At 37.9% G+C, this 17,214-nt stretch overlaps 1 protein-coding gene across 2 annotated transcripts in view; it reads right to left on the reverse strand.

Moving 5' to 3' along the window:
• The window catches only part of anxa11b (annexin A11b), an 18,185-nt gene extending 8,022 nt beyond the window's left edge, over positions 1-10,163 (reverse strand). Inside the window, exons 1-7 of one of the 2 annotated variants that reach the window (XM_056241804.1) lie at positions 10,006-10,163; positions 5,873-6,179; positions 5,046-5,077; positions 4,745-4,903; positions 3,209-3,296; positions 3,001-3,095; positions 2,801-2,914 (exon numbers count right to left, since the gene is read on the reverse strand). In XM_056241804.1, the coding sequence (XP_056097779.1) occupies positions 2,801-2,914; positions 3,001-3,095; positions 3,209-3,296; positions 4,745-4,903; positions 5,046-5,077; positions 5,873-6,170 (786 nt within the window). In that variant the 5' untranslated portion in view covers positions 6,171-6,179; positions 10,006-10,163. Of the gene's footprint in view, positions 1-2,800; positions 2,915-3,000; positions 3,096-3,208; positions 3,297-4,744; positions 4,904-5,045; positions 5,081-5,872; positions 6,180-10,005 lie in introns of both variants that reach the window. The other variant, XM_056241803.1, reaches the window with a different exon arrangement.
• Between the last annotated feature and the right edge of the window lie 7,051 nt (positions 10,164-17,214).

Genomic DNA, 17,214 nt, shown 5'->3' on the forward strand with positions numbered 1-17,214 from the left:
CACGTCAGAGGCGCCCGCGCCATTGGATGTGCAGTTGCCGCAGCACAGCCTATGAGCGAGCTATGCAGCTGCAAATGCGTTTTACATATAGGCTTCAGTAAATCGAGGAAAAGGAGTTTCAACATAAGAATGATACTGGCTGTAAAAAGTAGCCTAGTCTGCCAGTCGATCTTGTAACGCTACAGCTGAGGCGGCTCGGCTGAAGAGGCGCGTCCACCGGCCGGCTCAGTCTCACACAAAGCCCGCCCTTTTACCCATATATATGGATTGGCCAGACAGTGGGCGGGGTTAGGATTTCCCAAGATTTTCAAAAGATGGCGCCGCCCATACCCCCCATAAACAGCCTCAAAACCGTTCTTCAGAAAGTCTATGGGTGACGTCACAGACGCTTTGTCCATTTTTTTTACAGTCTATGGTTTTAACACAATAAAAATGCGACAAACAAATGCAAAAAATGACTTTTTCCTGGAAAATACAGTATTTCCTGATAACCACAGCTGGGAAACAAGAAGTGTTTTAATTGGCTGAAATCCTTGTGCATCCTTATATTCACTGCCGGATAGTTTATCAGTGAGTTTTAAAACATGCAATCAACAGGTTTCTTTAATTTTTTCCATGGTGAGGGATGATAATCACAGACAGAGAGTCTGGCAGGGTTTCTGCTCTCGACTCAGTAATTACCTGCCCGTGTTTCATTTATGACTTCTGTGTAACACAAGCACCAGCATATGAGATCCGTGCTGTAACCAAGCTGGACTGGGTAAGTGTGTTAGCATGTTTCCCTGCTGTTAAAGCGCTGTTAGCATTACATGAAATCCTATGAAGTACGTTCCAGATCAGTCACTTATGACGCTGCATTTCAGTTCACAAGGATTTGGAATGAAATCAATTCTTAATTTTAATGGAATATTGCAGTATTTATTATAGATGATTTATCGTTGCACACATCATTATTGTTTTAACTCCATGTCGCTCGTAATCTTGAATCAGATTAACTTAACCTTGACAAGGGCGGGGCAACCTGTCACTCACATGAGATCCACCAATAGCAAACCACAACCATCCAATAAATTCCCCACAAACAAAATCAAGCCCCGCCCACATTTCTTCTTGTTCCAGAAGGCGTTTCGGATATACGCAACAATAGGAAAGAAAAAACTAGCACAAATTACCATTTCATGCCAACTTTAAATACCTTACCAAAATATCTAGCATCTCAATAGAGAGCCTAAGCCCCTCCCCTTCCGGTCGACCACCATGGGTCCTTATTTCTGAAAAATATTGTATGGTAGTCAATGGCGAGAGAAAACAAATATTTTGATCTCGTTTGAATTGTGCCCAGAATTACACATATGATGTTTGTCAATTTAAAAGATACATTTTAAAGTCAAGAAAGTCGCAGTTTGATGTAAAACTGTTGATTGTATAAGACTGAAAATACGTAATTACAAAGACTACAAACCCCAAAGGTGCACATTTCCTCTCAATGAATGAAGCTAACTTTACTGAAGCTAACTTTACTGATGCTAACTTTACTGAAGCTAACTTTACTGAAGCTGACTTTACTGATGCTAACTTTACTGAAGCTAACTTTACTGAAGCTAACTTTACTGAAGCTAACTTTACTGAAGCTAACTTTACTGAAGCGCTAACTTTACTGAAGCTGACTTTACTGAAGCTAACTTTACTGAAGCTAACTTTACTGCAGCTAACTTTACTGAAGCTAACTTTACTGAAGCTAACTTTACTGAAGCTGACTTTACTGAAGCTAACTTTACTGAAGCTGACTTTACTGAAGCTAACTTTACTGAAGCTGACTTTACTGAAGCTAACTTTACTGATGCTAACTTTACTGAAGCTAACTTTACTGAAGCTGACTTTACTGAAGCTAACTTTACTGAAGCTGACTTTACTGAAGCTAACTTTACTGAAGCTAACTTTACTGAAGCTGACTTTACTGAAGCTGACTTTACTGAAGCTAACTTTACTGAAGCTAACTTTACTGATGCTAACTTTACTGAAGCTAACTTTACTGAAGCTGACTTTACTGAAGCTAACTTTACTGATGCTAACTTTACTGAAGCTAACTTTACTGAAGCTAACTTTACTGAAGCTAACTTTACTGAAGCTGACTTTACTGAAGCTGACTTTACTGAAGCTAACTTTACTGATGCTAACTTTACTGAAGCTAACTTTACTGAAGCTGACTTTACTGAAGCTAACTTTACTGAAGCTAACTTTACTGAAGCTGACTTTACTGAAGCTGACTTTACTGAAGCTAACTTTACTGATGCTAACTTTACTGATGCTAACTTTACTGAAGCTAACTTTACTGAAGCTAACTTTACTGAAGCTAACTTTACTGAAGTGCTAACTTTACTGGCGCTAACTTTACTGAAGCTAACTTTACTGAAGCTAACGTCTGTCATTGTTTCTATAGTCTTCCGTTATAATCGTAACGTTACGCCGTCATCGAGTGTTTGGTACCAGACTGCACACACACCAGCAGCGGATCTCGCTCGGTGTTTCGCTTCCCGGGAGATGTAGTTCATTGAGCGATTTTCACATCAAACTAAATGTTACTCTTCTGTTTTATGACAAACTGCGACTTTCTTGACTTTTTTATTATTATCTTTTAAATTGACAAACATCATATGTGTAATTCAGGGCACAGTTCAGACGGAATAAAAAGATAAGTTGTCTCTCGCCATTGACTACCATACAGGGGAGGGGAGGGGCTTAGGCTCTCTATGGATTTGGACACATTTCCTGGAAAATCAAGGGAAAAATAGAATCTCACCGCAATGGCCTGCTTCATTTCATAGGCATCGAGTTGTGCAGGAGACTTCAGCATGTTCAGCACCAAATCTTCAAAGTTTCCCGTCAGCTCTGACTTCAGGTCCTTAACCAGATCCTGGAAAACGTCATTAAGAATGCAAAGTTACACCACAATGGCAGCTCTTTCACTTTAATCTGATGCTTTGTTCCTCATATGTTCACCTTGCCGTAGGTGGTTTTGTACGCCGCCAACAACGGCACACGCTGCTTGATGGTTCGACTGCCAAGAAGCTCGGTAATGGCGTTCTCATCGGTTCCTGTGAGCAAAAACAGCGATTCAGTCACTATCAGGACTCCGTATTTAAAGATGTGACTGTATGCAAGCATGTTTGTGGTTCAAAAAAATCAAAGTCAATCAATTTCTTCTCACCGAAGCCCTTCATGGCTTTCCGTAACACCTCGACATCTTTGAGAGGGTCGGCCCCGGGAAAGTCCTTGATGGTACCGCGGTATCCCTTCTGAACAGATACATCACAGGAAACAGTTCAAATCAGAAACATTTGAGAATATTACCTTTTTTTAATAGTTTACATTCTTAAATCTGGAAATTGCATATCTGTATATGCAGAGTTCTGTATATTGTGTAATTTCTATATTTGTATTACTGTATCGTATTATATTTCAATTTAACGACTATTTTTTATTAATGTGTGATATTCCTCTTATAGCTTTTACCCCCATGCATGTCTATTTTATGCAGTTGATTCTGGAAAGATTACTTTTTCAATTATTAAAAACTAGAATTGAAATACAGTATAATAAACTAGAATTTTCTAGATTTATATGAAAACTAAATTTTCAAATTTAAATAAATATTCTTCCTTGTTTTCATGGAGTGAAATAAATACACATACACACACACTAACTAGAACTATATAGTTTATACTGTAAATATACACACACACACACACACACACACACACACTACCGTTCAAAAGTTTGGGGTCAGGTTTTTCTTTTAAAGAAATTAATACTTTTATTCAGCAAGGATGCATTACATAGACAAAGTGACAGTAAAGACAATTATAATATAACAAAAGATTTTTTATTTCAAATAAAGGCTGTTCTTTTGAACTTTCTATCCATCAAAGAATACTGAAAAAACAAAATTATGATGGTTTGCACAAAAATATGAAGCAGCACAACTGATTTCAACATTGATAATAAACATAAATGTGTCTTGAGCATCAAATCATCATATTAGAGTGATTTCTGAATGATCATGTGACACTGAAGACTGGAGTAATGATCACAGGAATAAATTACAGTTTACAATATATTCACATAGAATTCACAAAAACAGCTATTTTGAATTGTAATAATATTTTACAATTTAAAAAAATGCAGCCTTGGTGAGCAGGAGACTTTTCAAAAACATTTAAAACATCAAACTTTTGAACGGTATGCAAATGATTAAACATTTTATATTCATTTTCACACATACTTTGTCATATTATGGAAGTAAATGCATAGTGAAAGCTATTTCTCATTTACTTTTAACTAAAGACTTTAAAAAAAAAGAAGAAGAACTTTGCGTGTCCAATTTCCTGTTTCAACGGTGAGTTACTAAACCATTAAGGGCAAGTTTTGTTATTTCGGTTTCCTATTTATTTTGTGTGTGTGTGTGTGTGTGTGTGTGTCTTTCTTGTGGAAATTAGCCGTGAAACTACTCACATTCAGAGAAATATATTTTTAATGTCAGGGTTTTTTTACACTGTATGACCAATACATTTTCTTGACAATTTGTTCCTGGATTTTCATTGTGACAAAGCAATTCTAGATTATGAAACATTTTAGAATTTCAGTTGGTAATTTCAGGTTTTCTGTGACTGTGGGAACCGTGAAAATCTAAACCGAACAAAAGCGTACAAGCTTATATTGGCGGATAAAGCGGGTTGTCTCTCACATTGACAGCAGGACCGGCTGGTGGCGTTGGTCCTGCAGGAACTCCTCCTCCGTACCCGGGCATTGACGGGTTTGGCACCGGGGCACCTGGGTAACCTGGCATGGGCTGCTGTCCCGGCACTGGCACCCCGGGGTAACCCTGAGGCATTCCTCCGCCAGGCTAGAAGATCATGCACATGATTAGTTTCATCTCAGAATCCAGCTTAAAGAAACTCTTCAACCAAAGATCTGCAATGCACTTAAAAATACACAATATAACTGATCATGCACAATAAAAGAGGCAGAAATAAAGAGATACTTACAGCTCCAAAGCCAGGTTGGCCGCCCCATCCACCTGCTGACAACATAAATAACAACTATGACACAAAGTCAATCACAGGACAACAACCACACAAAAGTCAAAGCACAAAGAATCTGCAGCTGTAGAAATATGCAATAATATGCATAATGCATGAAATGCAGAAACTGATTCATTTGAAATGCATCTTTTAGGATCCTATGAAACTATTTACACCTCGCCAAATATTATTTTTTTCTTACGATTTTGGATTCCGTTTTAATGGATTAATTCAATTCACAAAATTAACAATCGTGATTTGATTAAGTGTGCATCCTTACTTGAATTTATCCAAACTGTGCCAAAATCCGTGACATTACGCATTCTACAGTAAATTACATTTTTATGACTGGATTCTGCGATTCTGTCCTCATTTTATGCATTGCAGAAATGATAAAGACCTACACTTGACTCTACCCTCAAATATTAATTTTTACCAGCATGCAGATTCATTGTCAAATAATATTTCTATGTCGCTAATCAAACTAATCATTTAATAACATGCTTTTACTCCAAACTCACTTCATAACGACAGTTGAGCTCATCCTTCAGTGAGATGATGTGATTCTTACACAGAATAAGGCAGTCGTGTGTTTATAAGTCATGTTTAATCAAAGTGTGTGTGTGTGTGATGCTCTCTGGTGTTCAGAGGAATATGAGGCGTGTGGGTGTAAGACGCCCTCTAGTGTTCAGATGGAGAAGCATTTACTACTGATAGGCCGTGCTTCACTGACAAGCTGCACATAAAATAATCGCAGGCTTTGCCAAATCGCGGACAGTAGCCGGACTCACCTGCGGGGGGCATGTTGGGGTAGGTCCCGGGCTGGGCGGCGGGGTAACCTCCAGCCTGTGGTGGGAACCCTCCTCCCGGGGCAGCTGGGTATCCACCGGCGGCCTGAGGGGGGTATCCACCGGCCTGGGGGGGGTATCCGGCTCCGGGGGGGTATCCGGCACCGGGCTGAGGCTGATAGTATCCCGCCTGGGGAGGATAGGCTCCGGGTTGGGGGGGGTATCCAGCCTGAGGCTGTTGATACGGGCCGGGGCCGGGGGGGTAGCTTCCACCTGCGGGAGGATATCCGGGGTAACTCATCTCTGACACCTGGAGAACATTTACATGGTTATTTTAAAATTAGTGTCACATGCAAAAGCAGAACAGATTCAGTAACGTGAAGTATTCACCAGAGGCGGCCTGTGCAATTCAGAGCCCCGTTTCTTAACAGTGAGTTTATTCACGGACAAAGCAGGAGTGAGTGAGTGAGTGGTTGAAAAATTCATTAGAATGATTTTTTCAGAAACGCAGATTCAATTTAGCAATGGAACTGAAACGGTGTTGCTCGGAGTCGCGCAACGAATAATTTACAGTTTGGAAATATTTAGTTGGAAAAATAGAGGACAATATTGTGTTTAAAAGGCAAGTCACCTAATAGCCTCTTACCTTACTGTTACTGAAACTGAATTGTTGTATAAAATCAATGAGTGTGTTTACAAAGCAAAGACGCATTGACCTGGAGCAAATGTTGACACTCGCCAAACTGGGTTCGCCTCCGAAGGGTCCGGTTGACCCAAACACGGCGACGATGACCCCTACGCCGCTGTTCTGCTCTCCAGAGCAAATACAGAGCGGTGACTCTCACGATGAATGATCGATCAATATCAGCCATCTTGTAAAAGGATGGCCGCCAACGTGTTTCGCCGCCGACGCGCGTAAATTTTGCTTCAAACTTTTTTTTTTTTTTACACGCGTCAATTTCGCTCTTGACGGATTCAAAGTGTTCAAGCGTAAAACTAGACGCGGTAGGCGCGAATTTGACGCGCTATTCGCGTGTGAACGCACGGTTACGAAACGATTTAAACACATCCAGACAGAGCGAGCGTTTCGCTGGAGAAGAAAATATATCACAAACTCAGACTGTTTCTGGGCCCAAGAAATGATAAAAATGTGTTTCATCTCGTGCAGAAGTGCCACAGTCAAAACACTGCATCTGTCACTCACCGAGAGGATCATATAAGCCTAAAATGTGTACGTGTCCTGCTGACATATTGGAAAACCAGTAAACCACTGTTTTTAACGCTTTATTTAACATCATAACAGACCTAACAAACGGAATACTCTGAGTCAGATACATGAATTACGTGTCGACTTCACTACTAGGAAAACCGGATTTATTACCGTACAATTAAAGTCTTCAATAAACTGATTTTTGTGAGTTATCAGTGTATTTGGTGTGCATGTAAACGAGCTCATTTTCACATTTATAAACGTGCGGGGAAAAAATCGGGAAAAGAGCACTTTTGCTCGTGTTATATTGCATATAAATAAATATATGTAAAAACAATAACTTACACGGAGACTTTTTTCTTGGTTTTTGGAAGCATTTTATTCATTTCAGTGGCATTTTTGCCCCAAGCCAACGATAATTTCCGCCCCTGGTGTGTGTCACTGTGTGTGTGTGTGTGTGTGTGTGTGTGTGTGATGGTGGGGGAAGGGCCGCTTTTGTTCAAGTGAAACCGGTGAAGCAAAGCCTGCTACTGGTCTTCACCAACAAAACCAGATCACTGTCATTCTGGTGAACACATCAATCATCAGCAGCAACTCAAATGTGATAAATGATGTTTATAAAAAAACATCAGATGACAATAAACCTGGCAAACCTTCAAATGACTGCAGTTCAGCGCTCTGCTGTGTTTCAGTAGCCTATGTCAAAGTCATTTCATGTTATCTTAATTGCAATGCACTTATTTGCAATATCTGTGAAATAAATATAGCCTGCTGGAGGCATGCACGATTCATCAGTTCAGATGTGATACTGTACGCGTGTCTCGATTCAGCTTACTGCGTAAATTCTATTGTCCAGAACAATCATCTTTCTTTCTTTAATTCACTCACTTTGGTTGAAAGATAGATAGATAGAGATAGATGGATAGATGGATAGATGGATAGATGGATAGATTTAGAACTTATTTTTTATCCATAATTGCCGGTTTTGTTTGTTTACAAGGAAACTGTTTTTATTTATAAATACACTGAATTACACTAAATATTGTAAAACTCGTTTATATCAATGGTCTATCAGTTTCTTTTTAATGACAATTCCCAGAGCCGGGGCCGCTCTGTCTGTGCTCGACACTCATCTCAACACACAACTCCTGGATCACATGATCAGAAACCTTTCAAGACTGTGAGGAGTGAATAATCCAACATGGATGAGTGTGATCCCACTGAGCAAACAAGTGTGTGTGGAGCGGCAGGTTTATCAGGTGTGTTCTGCTTATATAGGCTATAGGTTGAAAGATAAATGTGTTGCAATTAAGTTACAAAGTTAGTTTTAGAAGAATTTAAAGTATTTCTACATGAATTTGATGCAGGAAATTCATCAACCCCCCCACCCCCCATCCCCCATCCCCATCCAATATTCATCCATGACATTTAATATTTGGGTTTTCATCACTATGTTTGTCTTTCTTCATAAAAAAAAAAAAAAGAAGAAAAAAAATTCAAGCCATGCAGGGAAGTTTCTGATATTTGGTTGATTTAACACGCAATGAGCTTTGATCATAAAACTAAGCACTTAAATACTTTCTTACTAAGACATTATTTGCGGATATAGAGTGACGGCTGATTTTTATATGTATTTTATGTCAGTATCTGCTATCCTGTTACACACTCTCAGAAAAAAAGTGGTACAAAAGCTGTCACTCAGGCGGTAAGTTACCCTTTTAAAACGTTCACTTTTGTTCCTTTTAATATGCACACAAAAGTGAACCTTTAGAAAAGGTACCGCCTCAGTGAAAGCTTTCGTACCTCTTTTTCTGAGAGTATATAAGGATCTCACTGATTACAAGCATCAGAATTTCATCTTATGTTTGTCCATATAAATATCAGCATCTGCGTCAAATTGCTTATTTTTGCTCAGTTTGAGTCTCTGAATTAAATTGGTGTTTTTTCTTCCACAATCTCAATATTCTCACAATATATAAGCCATAAAATATTGATGTATCAACTATGATATAATGTGTATATGATACAATGTATCAACACATATGCAAACTTTTAAAAAAAGATGTTGTCTAAAGGTTCAATAAACTGTTTTTTTTACTATCAAGTAAAAAAAAAGGCTTTAATAGTTTTTGACTATCACATTTTTTTTACTATAAAGTCATATATCAGTGTTAAAACACCTTCCTATAATTAAATGTTATTTTAAGTTTTAGTCATTTGCCATTTTTAGATCGCACTTATCACACAACCTAGTAGAAATCCTTTTTTTGAAAAACCTGTCTAACTAGAAAAAAGACACTATTTTTTCAAGACACACATTTAAAACCCCCTTATATTTCCTTTTTTAGGAGCTGAAAACACATGCTGTTTAGTGTTTGTTTAGGTTATTTTTCTCTGGTTATAGGACTTGGACATTATGCACAGGTTCATTGTTAAGGGTTCACTAACTTTCTAGCGTGACTGCATGCTTTAGTAACCAGTGGTTTAATTCAGTGATCAGTGGTTCTCCTGCTTTTAATGCAGCTTTTCTCTTACACATCTCAGGTCTGAACATGTACTGATTAACTCTCAGTCCGACAATCGCACACACACACACACTACAGTACACACGGTTTGACCATTCAACATCGCTCTCTGCCTAAAGAAAAAAAAAATGGCAGCCAAATATTTCAGATTACACAACACACCCTCAAAAAAAATCTGAAACAACACACATCTTAATCCACGAACACTTACAACATTCGACCGAGTTTTCGATGACAAACATCTGACGGACATTTTAACGCGGATTAACGCGGAACGGTTACATTGTATCATCACGCGCGTTCTATAAACACGCACGTCACACTGAACACAGAACAAACGCGCCAAACGCTCAATACACTGTTGTTTTAACGTAGAAAACGATTGTAAAGGTAAAACTTACTTGGATGTGTGATGTGATGCGAGGAAAGGATCTCGTGAGTTTGGTCAGAATGAGGAAGTGAGGGAGGGCGTCAGTCAGTCACAGTGGGTGTGACTCGATCCTGTCCACATCCACACACAAACAAAACACAGGCCGATCCCTGTTCTCAAGCATATAGTACTCATATATATATATATACGTTCTTCTTCTAAAGTAAATCCAAGAGGCGTGTGCCTTGAATAATGATTTTGTTTGGGTTGTTACCAGGACGTTGCTATAAATATTATAAATGATTTTTTTTCTACTATTTTTACTAATTATTTTACTATGCCTATTTGTTTTAAGTTTTTTAATTACTAAGTAATCTAATAGTTACTACTTTTAGTATCCAAATAGTGACAAGTAACACTTCCAGTATAAATTGCAAATATATAATATAATGTAATATAATATAATTTTGTGCTGTCAAATCAATTAATCGTGATTAATCGCATCGAACATAAAAGTTTTTGTTTATATAACATATGTGTGTGTGTGTGTGTGTGTGTGTGTGTGTGTGTGTGTGTGTGTGTGTGTGTGTGTGTGTGTTATAAACAAAAACTTTTATGTTAGATGCGATACATTGATTTGACAGCACTAAATATAATGTAATATAATTAATATAATATAATACAAAATGTCAGATATTCTGAAATGTAATTATACAAATGTATTATTATTATGATTTTACAGTAGTAGGCCTATCTATAGTATTTTGCTGGAAGTTATGGTTACCATGGTACAGTTTTTGAAGGGATAATAGACTAATCTGAATGTATTAGAGCCTAATATCTGTTCAGTTTATGGAGGACTTTATTAAAGCTGTTTTAATGAGTGCAAAGGTTTGTGTGTCAGATGTAAAGCAACAGAGAAAAGCCTCTTGAATTCACAGGACAGTTTCTGACCTTCACGTTGAGTCTGAACGCTTGTGAACATCACAGTTGTCCATAAACAAATAAAAAACAAATTATTTGCATGAAAACGACAGAGGCTTCTCTTCCTCATGTGTTACGTCAGTCCTTTCACTCATAGAAACGTGTTTAGAAATGAAAGGGTTTGTCTTCAGAAGCGAACAGTGGAAAAACTGGTCATGCTCCTGACAGGTGAATGAACCTCATCAACTTACAGATAAGAGGGGAAACACCATTTCTAAGAAATCTCAAGGCTTGCCCTGATCCTCTCAACTCTACCATATAAAACCTCAGATTTCATCTCTTCCATGTTTCTTACAATGTGAAATACTATTTATGTTAATGTAAATATTAAATACTATTTATGTTAATATGTAATGTAAATATGAAACAGACAAAGCTGTGAAGGAAAAGGAAAGACACACACCCACAGGAGTTTCACATTACACAAAGTTCCAGAGCTTTTCTTTAGTCCGCCTGTAACGGACTCATATGAGCAGCAGAGGGCAGATTTACACCTGATCATGTGATCTCCACACACTCATACCTTATAGGCATTTATAATCATAATCATCATTTAAGGTTTAATTTAGATATATGTACATTCTGTCAAAAAGATATTGAACATCTGAATCGGGAACATCTTTTTTTTTTTTTAAGTCCTTTTGGGACAGATTGTATGAGTGGTTGGAGAGTTATATATTTTGCATATCGGGATGTGTGCAATGCAACGTTCACTGAGCCGAGATGTTCCAATGATGATGATGATACATCAAATGTGTACAGTTGGCATGTTCTTTACACGGAAAGGAATGTTTTTTAACTGATGCAAATGCACCACGAATGTATACACCGAAGGATAGTTTCTTAATATGGAAAGTGGATTGTACCATGTGTAAGCATGAGGAATACGTTCCATTTTTGAACATAACCAACATGTTTTTCTACCTTACAAGGAAGTTGAAAGTCACTCAGTGGTGTATATATGCTCAATCCTCACTGTACCGACTCAGAGAAACATAAAGGCATGATGGGGTGAGGGAGGAGAAACACAGAGAAACCATTTACAGCCGGCATGATGGGGTGAGAGGATAGAGAAATGGGGGTTACACTATTTTGATACTCCACTTTAGACACTGCGCACATATATTCAAATGCGCACACCTAGAATGAGCTCTTAATGCGCATGTGCGCGCCATCAGCGTTCTCAAAGGCTCGCGTTTTTAAAGTTTGCGTAGAGAGAACTTAAAGGAACACTCCGACTTTTTGGGACTTTAGCCTATTCACCTTATCCCCCAGAGTTAGATAAGTCCATACATACCTTTTTCATCTCCGTGCGTGCTATAAGTCTGTTTGACGCACCCACCGCTAGCCTAGCTTAGCACAAAGACTGGATGTAAATGGTTGCAGCTAGCATACTAATCCAAATAAGTGACAAAATAACGCAAACATTTTCCTATTTACATGTTGTGATTTGTATAGTCACATAGTGTACAAAAAACAAAGTCACATGAGACACAGACATATTTTAACCGTATAAATACTGGGAACTATATTCTCTGAAGGCGAAGCACTGCTACTTGGGCGGAGTGATAACCGCAGCACCTGAGACGAGCCGTGGTGAGGAGCAGAGAGCGCGTCTCAGGTGCTTATGGGTCATATACGAAAACGTGCCATTTTGTGTCCCTCAGAAAAAAAAGCTCTGTAAATCTTAATAAACCATAAAACAAGTAAAATATTTTATAATTTAGTTTCCATAATATGTCTCATAATATAAAAATAAATTAATTTCTGTTTCTTTTGTTTTTAAAGGATTTTAATCACATTTTTGTGCAAAGCATCTTGCAGAAATGTTGAAAATGGCCTGTCCCTCAGTATGATTTTTCTACTTCTACTTGCTATGCTATCAAGGCCAAAAAAGTCAAACTATTATAAAAAAACACTACTTATATAAAGCCTTAAGTGTCAGTTCATTAGTTATGAATAGATTTTATTCTTAACATGTGTCAAATTTAGAAAAAACACACAATTTAGTCGGGTACCTAGGTTCGCGTCAACCCTGTTACTTTTTATGAAAACACCTCTTTAAAGATAATGGACTATTCCAAAAGTTGCATCAGTCCCAGGAAATGACATCATCTGCCTTTCATGAAGTTGATGGTAGAAGACAAGTAAGTGTTCTCTTCTTGTAATGATTTTTTTTAGTTTATGTAATGTCTGAAAGATGGGGACACGCTTATTGTGTCAGCCCTGTTACCAGAAAAGCATACGTTAAAACGTTATTTGTACATATTTAAAAATTTACATATAACAACATTTAAGCCTCTCATTAAAGGAGAACTCCGGCGCAAAATGAACCTTTGGTCTAATTACACATTGTTACCTAGTCAACCGTTATCTGAGATTTGATTTCATGATTATCGAATGTAAATAGTTGTATCTCTAAAAACAGTTTAGCCTATAAAGCTAGTATAACGCTAGTATATTGGGCATAGATCAATGACAAATAAAAATCGCTTGTTAATACCACTAACAAGGCTCAAAATAGCCCCACACTAACACGGTAGCGTAATGAGGGTCCCTACCTTCAAACCGAAGCATTGAGAACTTTGTCAGTGTCCAGACAGTTTAATAAGAAGATATTTTTTACATACAGTCAACTTCGCGTATACAGGCAGAAGCCATCTTTGAAATACAGTCTCTACCAGTCAATCTTCGCGCTCACCTTATCACAACTTATAGCTCGTTCACATTCTCACCAGCGCACTTGGATCGCCGTTCGTAGATCGACTGGTAAAGGCTGTATTTCAAAGATGGCTTCTGCCTGTATACGCGAAGTTGACTGTATGTAAAAAATATCTTCTTATTAAACTGTCTGGACACTGACAAAGTTCTCAATGCTTCGGTTTGAAGGTAGGGACCCTCATTATGCTACCGTGTTAGTGTGGGGCTATTTTGAGCCTTGTTAGTGGTATTAACAAGCGATTTTTATTTGTCATTGATCTATGCCCAATATACTAGCGTTATACTAGCTTTATAGGCTAAACTGTTTTTAGAGATACAACTATTTACATTCGATAATCATGAAAACAAATCTCAGAGAACGGTTGACTAGGTAACAATGTGTAATTAGACCAAAGGTTCATTTTGCGCCGGAGTTCTCCTTTAAGGCACATAATGTAGTGTTATTACCTATACCTCATGGCTAATGGCTGCCAATAACATTTTTCGTCAACCCTGTTACCGTCAACCCTGTTACCATTCCAGGGTAACAGGGTTGACGAAAGTATATGCTTTGTGTGTCTTACCCATGTTGTATACCCAAGACGGGTTAAATCAAGAGCAACTGGACTTGGTACTTCCATATTTGAAGATATTTTGCCTCTCATCCAAGGGGTTTCTTCAGTTCTAAATGACTAATGGGGAGTGCCAGGTATTTGAACCTCTGTGGGGTTGTCACCCCTGAGCCAACCCTTCTTGGATAGCTATGACCTGGATGACTGAGAATTTTCACAGACGTACTTTTCTTACTAATAGTATTTACATAATATACATGTTTTTGCCGTTTTCATCCCTAAAAATCATGTCTTTTATTTATTCTACTGATAGGTAGGCTACAATGTGTTGAGGTTACTGATCTATACTGATACACACAAGTGCATTGGGTTTTATAAATGTGCTTTATAAACCAAAAGTCATTATTATTTTTATTATGAGAAGTCAATAAATGAACAAGGTTGCTGTTAAAGTGTTTTATGTATTTGATTTGATTTTGTTAGGATGCCTCTTTCTGCAGCTGAGAAACCAATGCTATCTGACGACCAATTCGTACGAATTTGTACGAGTGATTAAAAGGTGGCTAATTCGTAAGAATTCATACAACCTCACGTGATGGGTAGGTTTAGGGGCGGGGTCAGGGGTAGGTCATTCGTACGAATTTGGCAACTCGTAAAATATGTACGATTTAGCAAAAATCGTACTAATTCGTACGAGTGAGGTCGTACGCATTGTTACGAATAAGCCACCTCGTAAAATTCGTACGAATTGCCGTGAGATCGGGTTGGAGAAACAGCGCAGATACAGACAACGTAGAGATGATGATCCTGAGAGACAAGAAGCATATTTAGGAAAAGAGAGGGCAAAATGGAGAAAGGACAGAGACACAGGGAAAAAGCGGCCCGAATAGATATTTCTGGCCAGCCCGTGAGGACTCCATCTGGTGATGAAATTTTAAGAATGATTCCTGCTCCTCTTAATGTGACAGCACGGCACGTAGAAATATGGAAAGACATCTGGTCAAAACTTGTTGGGTAGGCAGACAGGAATGTTAAATTAAGTGATTATTAGTGGCTTTTGTTTATTCTGTTAAGGCCAAACATCTTCAACAGTTAGCTTTTCCTTTACCGAGTCCTTTTTCTCCGGTCCTAAGCGCCAGTACTTAAAACGTTGTTGTGGACGTAGTTGAGGACTAACGACTGTCTGCTGGGCGGGAATGGTTAAAGGGATAGTTCACCCCAAAATGAAAATTCTGTCAGTAATTACTCTCCCTCATGTTGTTCCAACCCCGTAAGACTCTGTGGGCCTTGAGTCAGTTCACGTAGTGTAACAGCGCAGCGCTTCTGGTTGAACGTCACACGCATCACACACATGACCAGCGTCGGCCAATAGTGAGCCTGCGTGTGACGTACAGCAGCACAGAAGCGCTGCGCTGTTACACTACGTGAACTCATTCGAGGCCCACAGAGAAGGAAATGAATAGTTAAATAAATTCGTTATTTTTGTTTGTTTTTTTACGCACAAAAAGTATTCTCGCCGCTTGATAAACTTAAGATTGAGCCACTGCAGTCACTTGGACTATTTTAACGATGTCTTTCATAACTTTTCTGGGCCGGCAAGTTTCGATCCCTTAGAAGCCTATGGAGGAGTGATCCAGCTCTCAGATTTAATCAAAATATCTTAATTTGTGTTCCGAAGATGAACGAAAGTCTTACGGGTCTGGAACAACATGAGGGTGAGTAATTACTGACAGAATTTTCATTTTTGGATGAACTATCCTTTTAACAAAATAAATCGCTGCATCACCACTCACCCTCAGGATAGAAGCAGGAAATGGCCACTTTGAAATGTGTCTAATCTTTAAACCCAATTTCTCTAGGCATAAGATTTTTAACCAGTTTACTTCCTCTATTTTACAACACACTCACCAAATGCCTACATAATCATTATATGATCTGCATTTTGTTTTTTTTATACTTTTTTATAGTGGCCTTTAGTAAGTGATCGTTAGTGGTTTTTGCTTATTCTGTTAAGGCCAAACATGTTCAATTGATCATTTAATTGCAATGTAATTTTAATGTTTTAATAAAACAATTGGTTTACATTTACATTCGCAGAATCATCATAATTTTGCATAATTTTTATGCTAAAATATCTCAATAGATCTGTCTCCAAAATATGCTGATTAGTCATGTTGAATTAAAGGTTTATGAATGTCCAATTAAGACTCCATTACACCCATAACTGTAACTCAAACAAGCAGTAGAACCAATACGGTAACTCTTGTCAACCCTGTTAGTGATGTGTCAACCCTGTTACTTGTATAAAATTCTAATATCATTTAAAAAATGGAAATAAAAATGTAATCAACTAATTGTATATGTTTAGTAAGAGAGGCTAATAATCCACTCAAAGTTGAATTGAGGTGTTTTATTTTTGTTTCCATACATTTTTCTTAAAACAGAAGATGCTGGGAGAGTGTCATTTGCAAATGAACGTATTCATCCACTAAAAAAAAAACTTTCAATATTCTCAATTCATAAACACTCTTAATGTAACAAGGGGGGGTTTATCTTTCACGGTATATCAGATTTGTTCTATTTATGTATTTAAAACCTTTTCAAAATGTAATTATTATGTCGGTAACAGGGTTGACCAAACACACACATTTACGTTGGTTATATGAAAAAAGTAAAAAAAATAAGATAGCCTGAGATGGCACGGCATATTTTCCTGAGAGGTAAGGATCTACTTCATCCAAAAAGGGGCTTAAAGATTTTCAAAACAGTACTTTGAAAATCAAACATTAAAAGTGGGAAATGGCACGTTTTCGGATAATGACCCTTATACGGTTAAAATATGTCTGTGTCTCATGTGACTTTGTTTTTTGTACACTATGTGACTATACAAATCACAACATGTAAATAGGAAAATGTTTGCGTTATTTTGTCACTTATTTGGATTAGTATGCTAGCTGCAACCATTTACATCCAGTCTTTGTGCT

This window comes from Rhinichthys klamathensis, unplaced genomic scaffold (genome assembly GCF_029890125.1).
Source record: "Rhinichthys klamathensis goyatoka isolate OS25496 unplaced genomic scaffold, OSU_Roscu_1.1 h1tg000677l_1, whole genome shotgun sequence".
Taxonomy (NCBI): domain Eukaryota; kingdom Metazoa; phylum Chordata; class Actinopteri; order Cypriniformes; family Leuciscidae; genus Rhinichthys; species Rhinichthys klamathensis.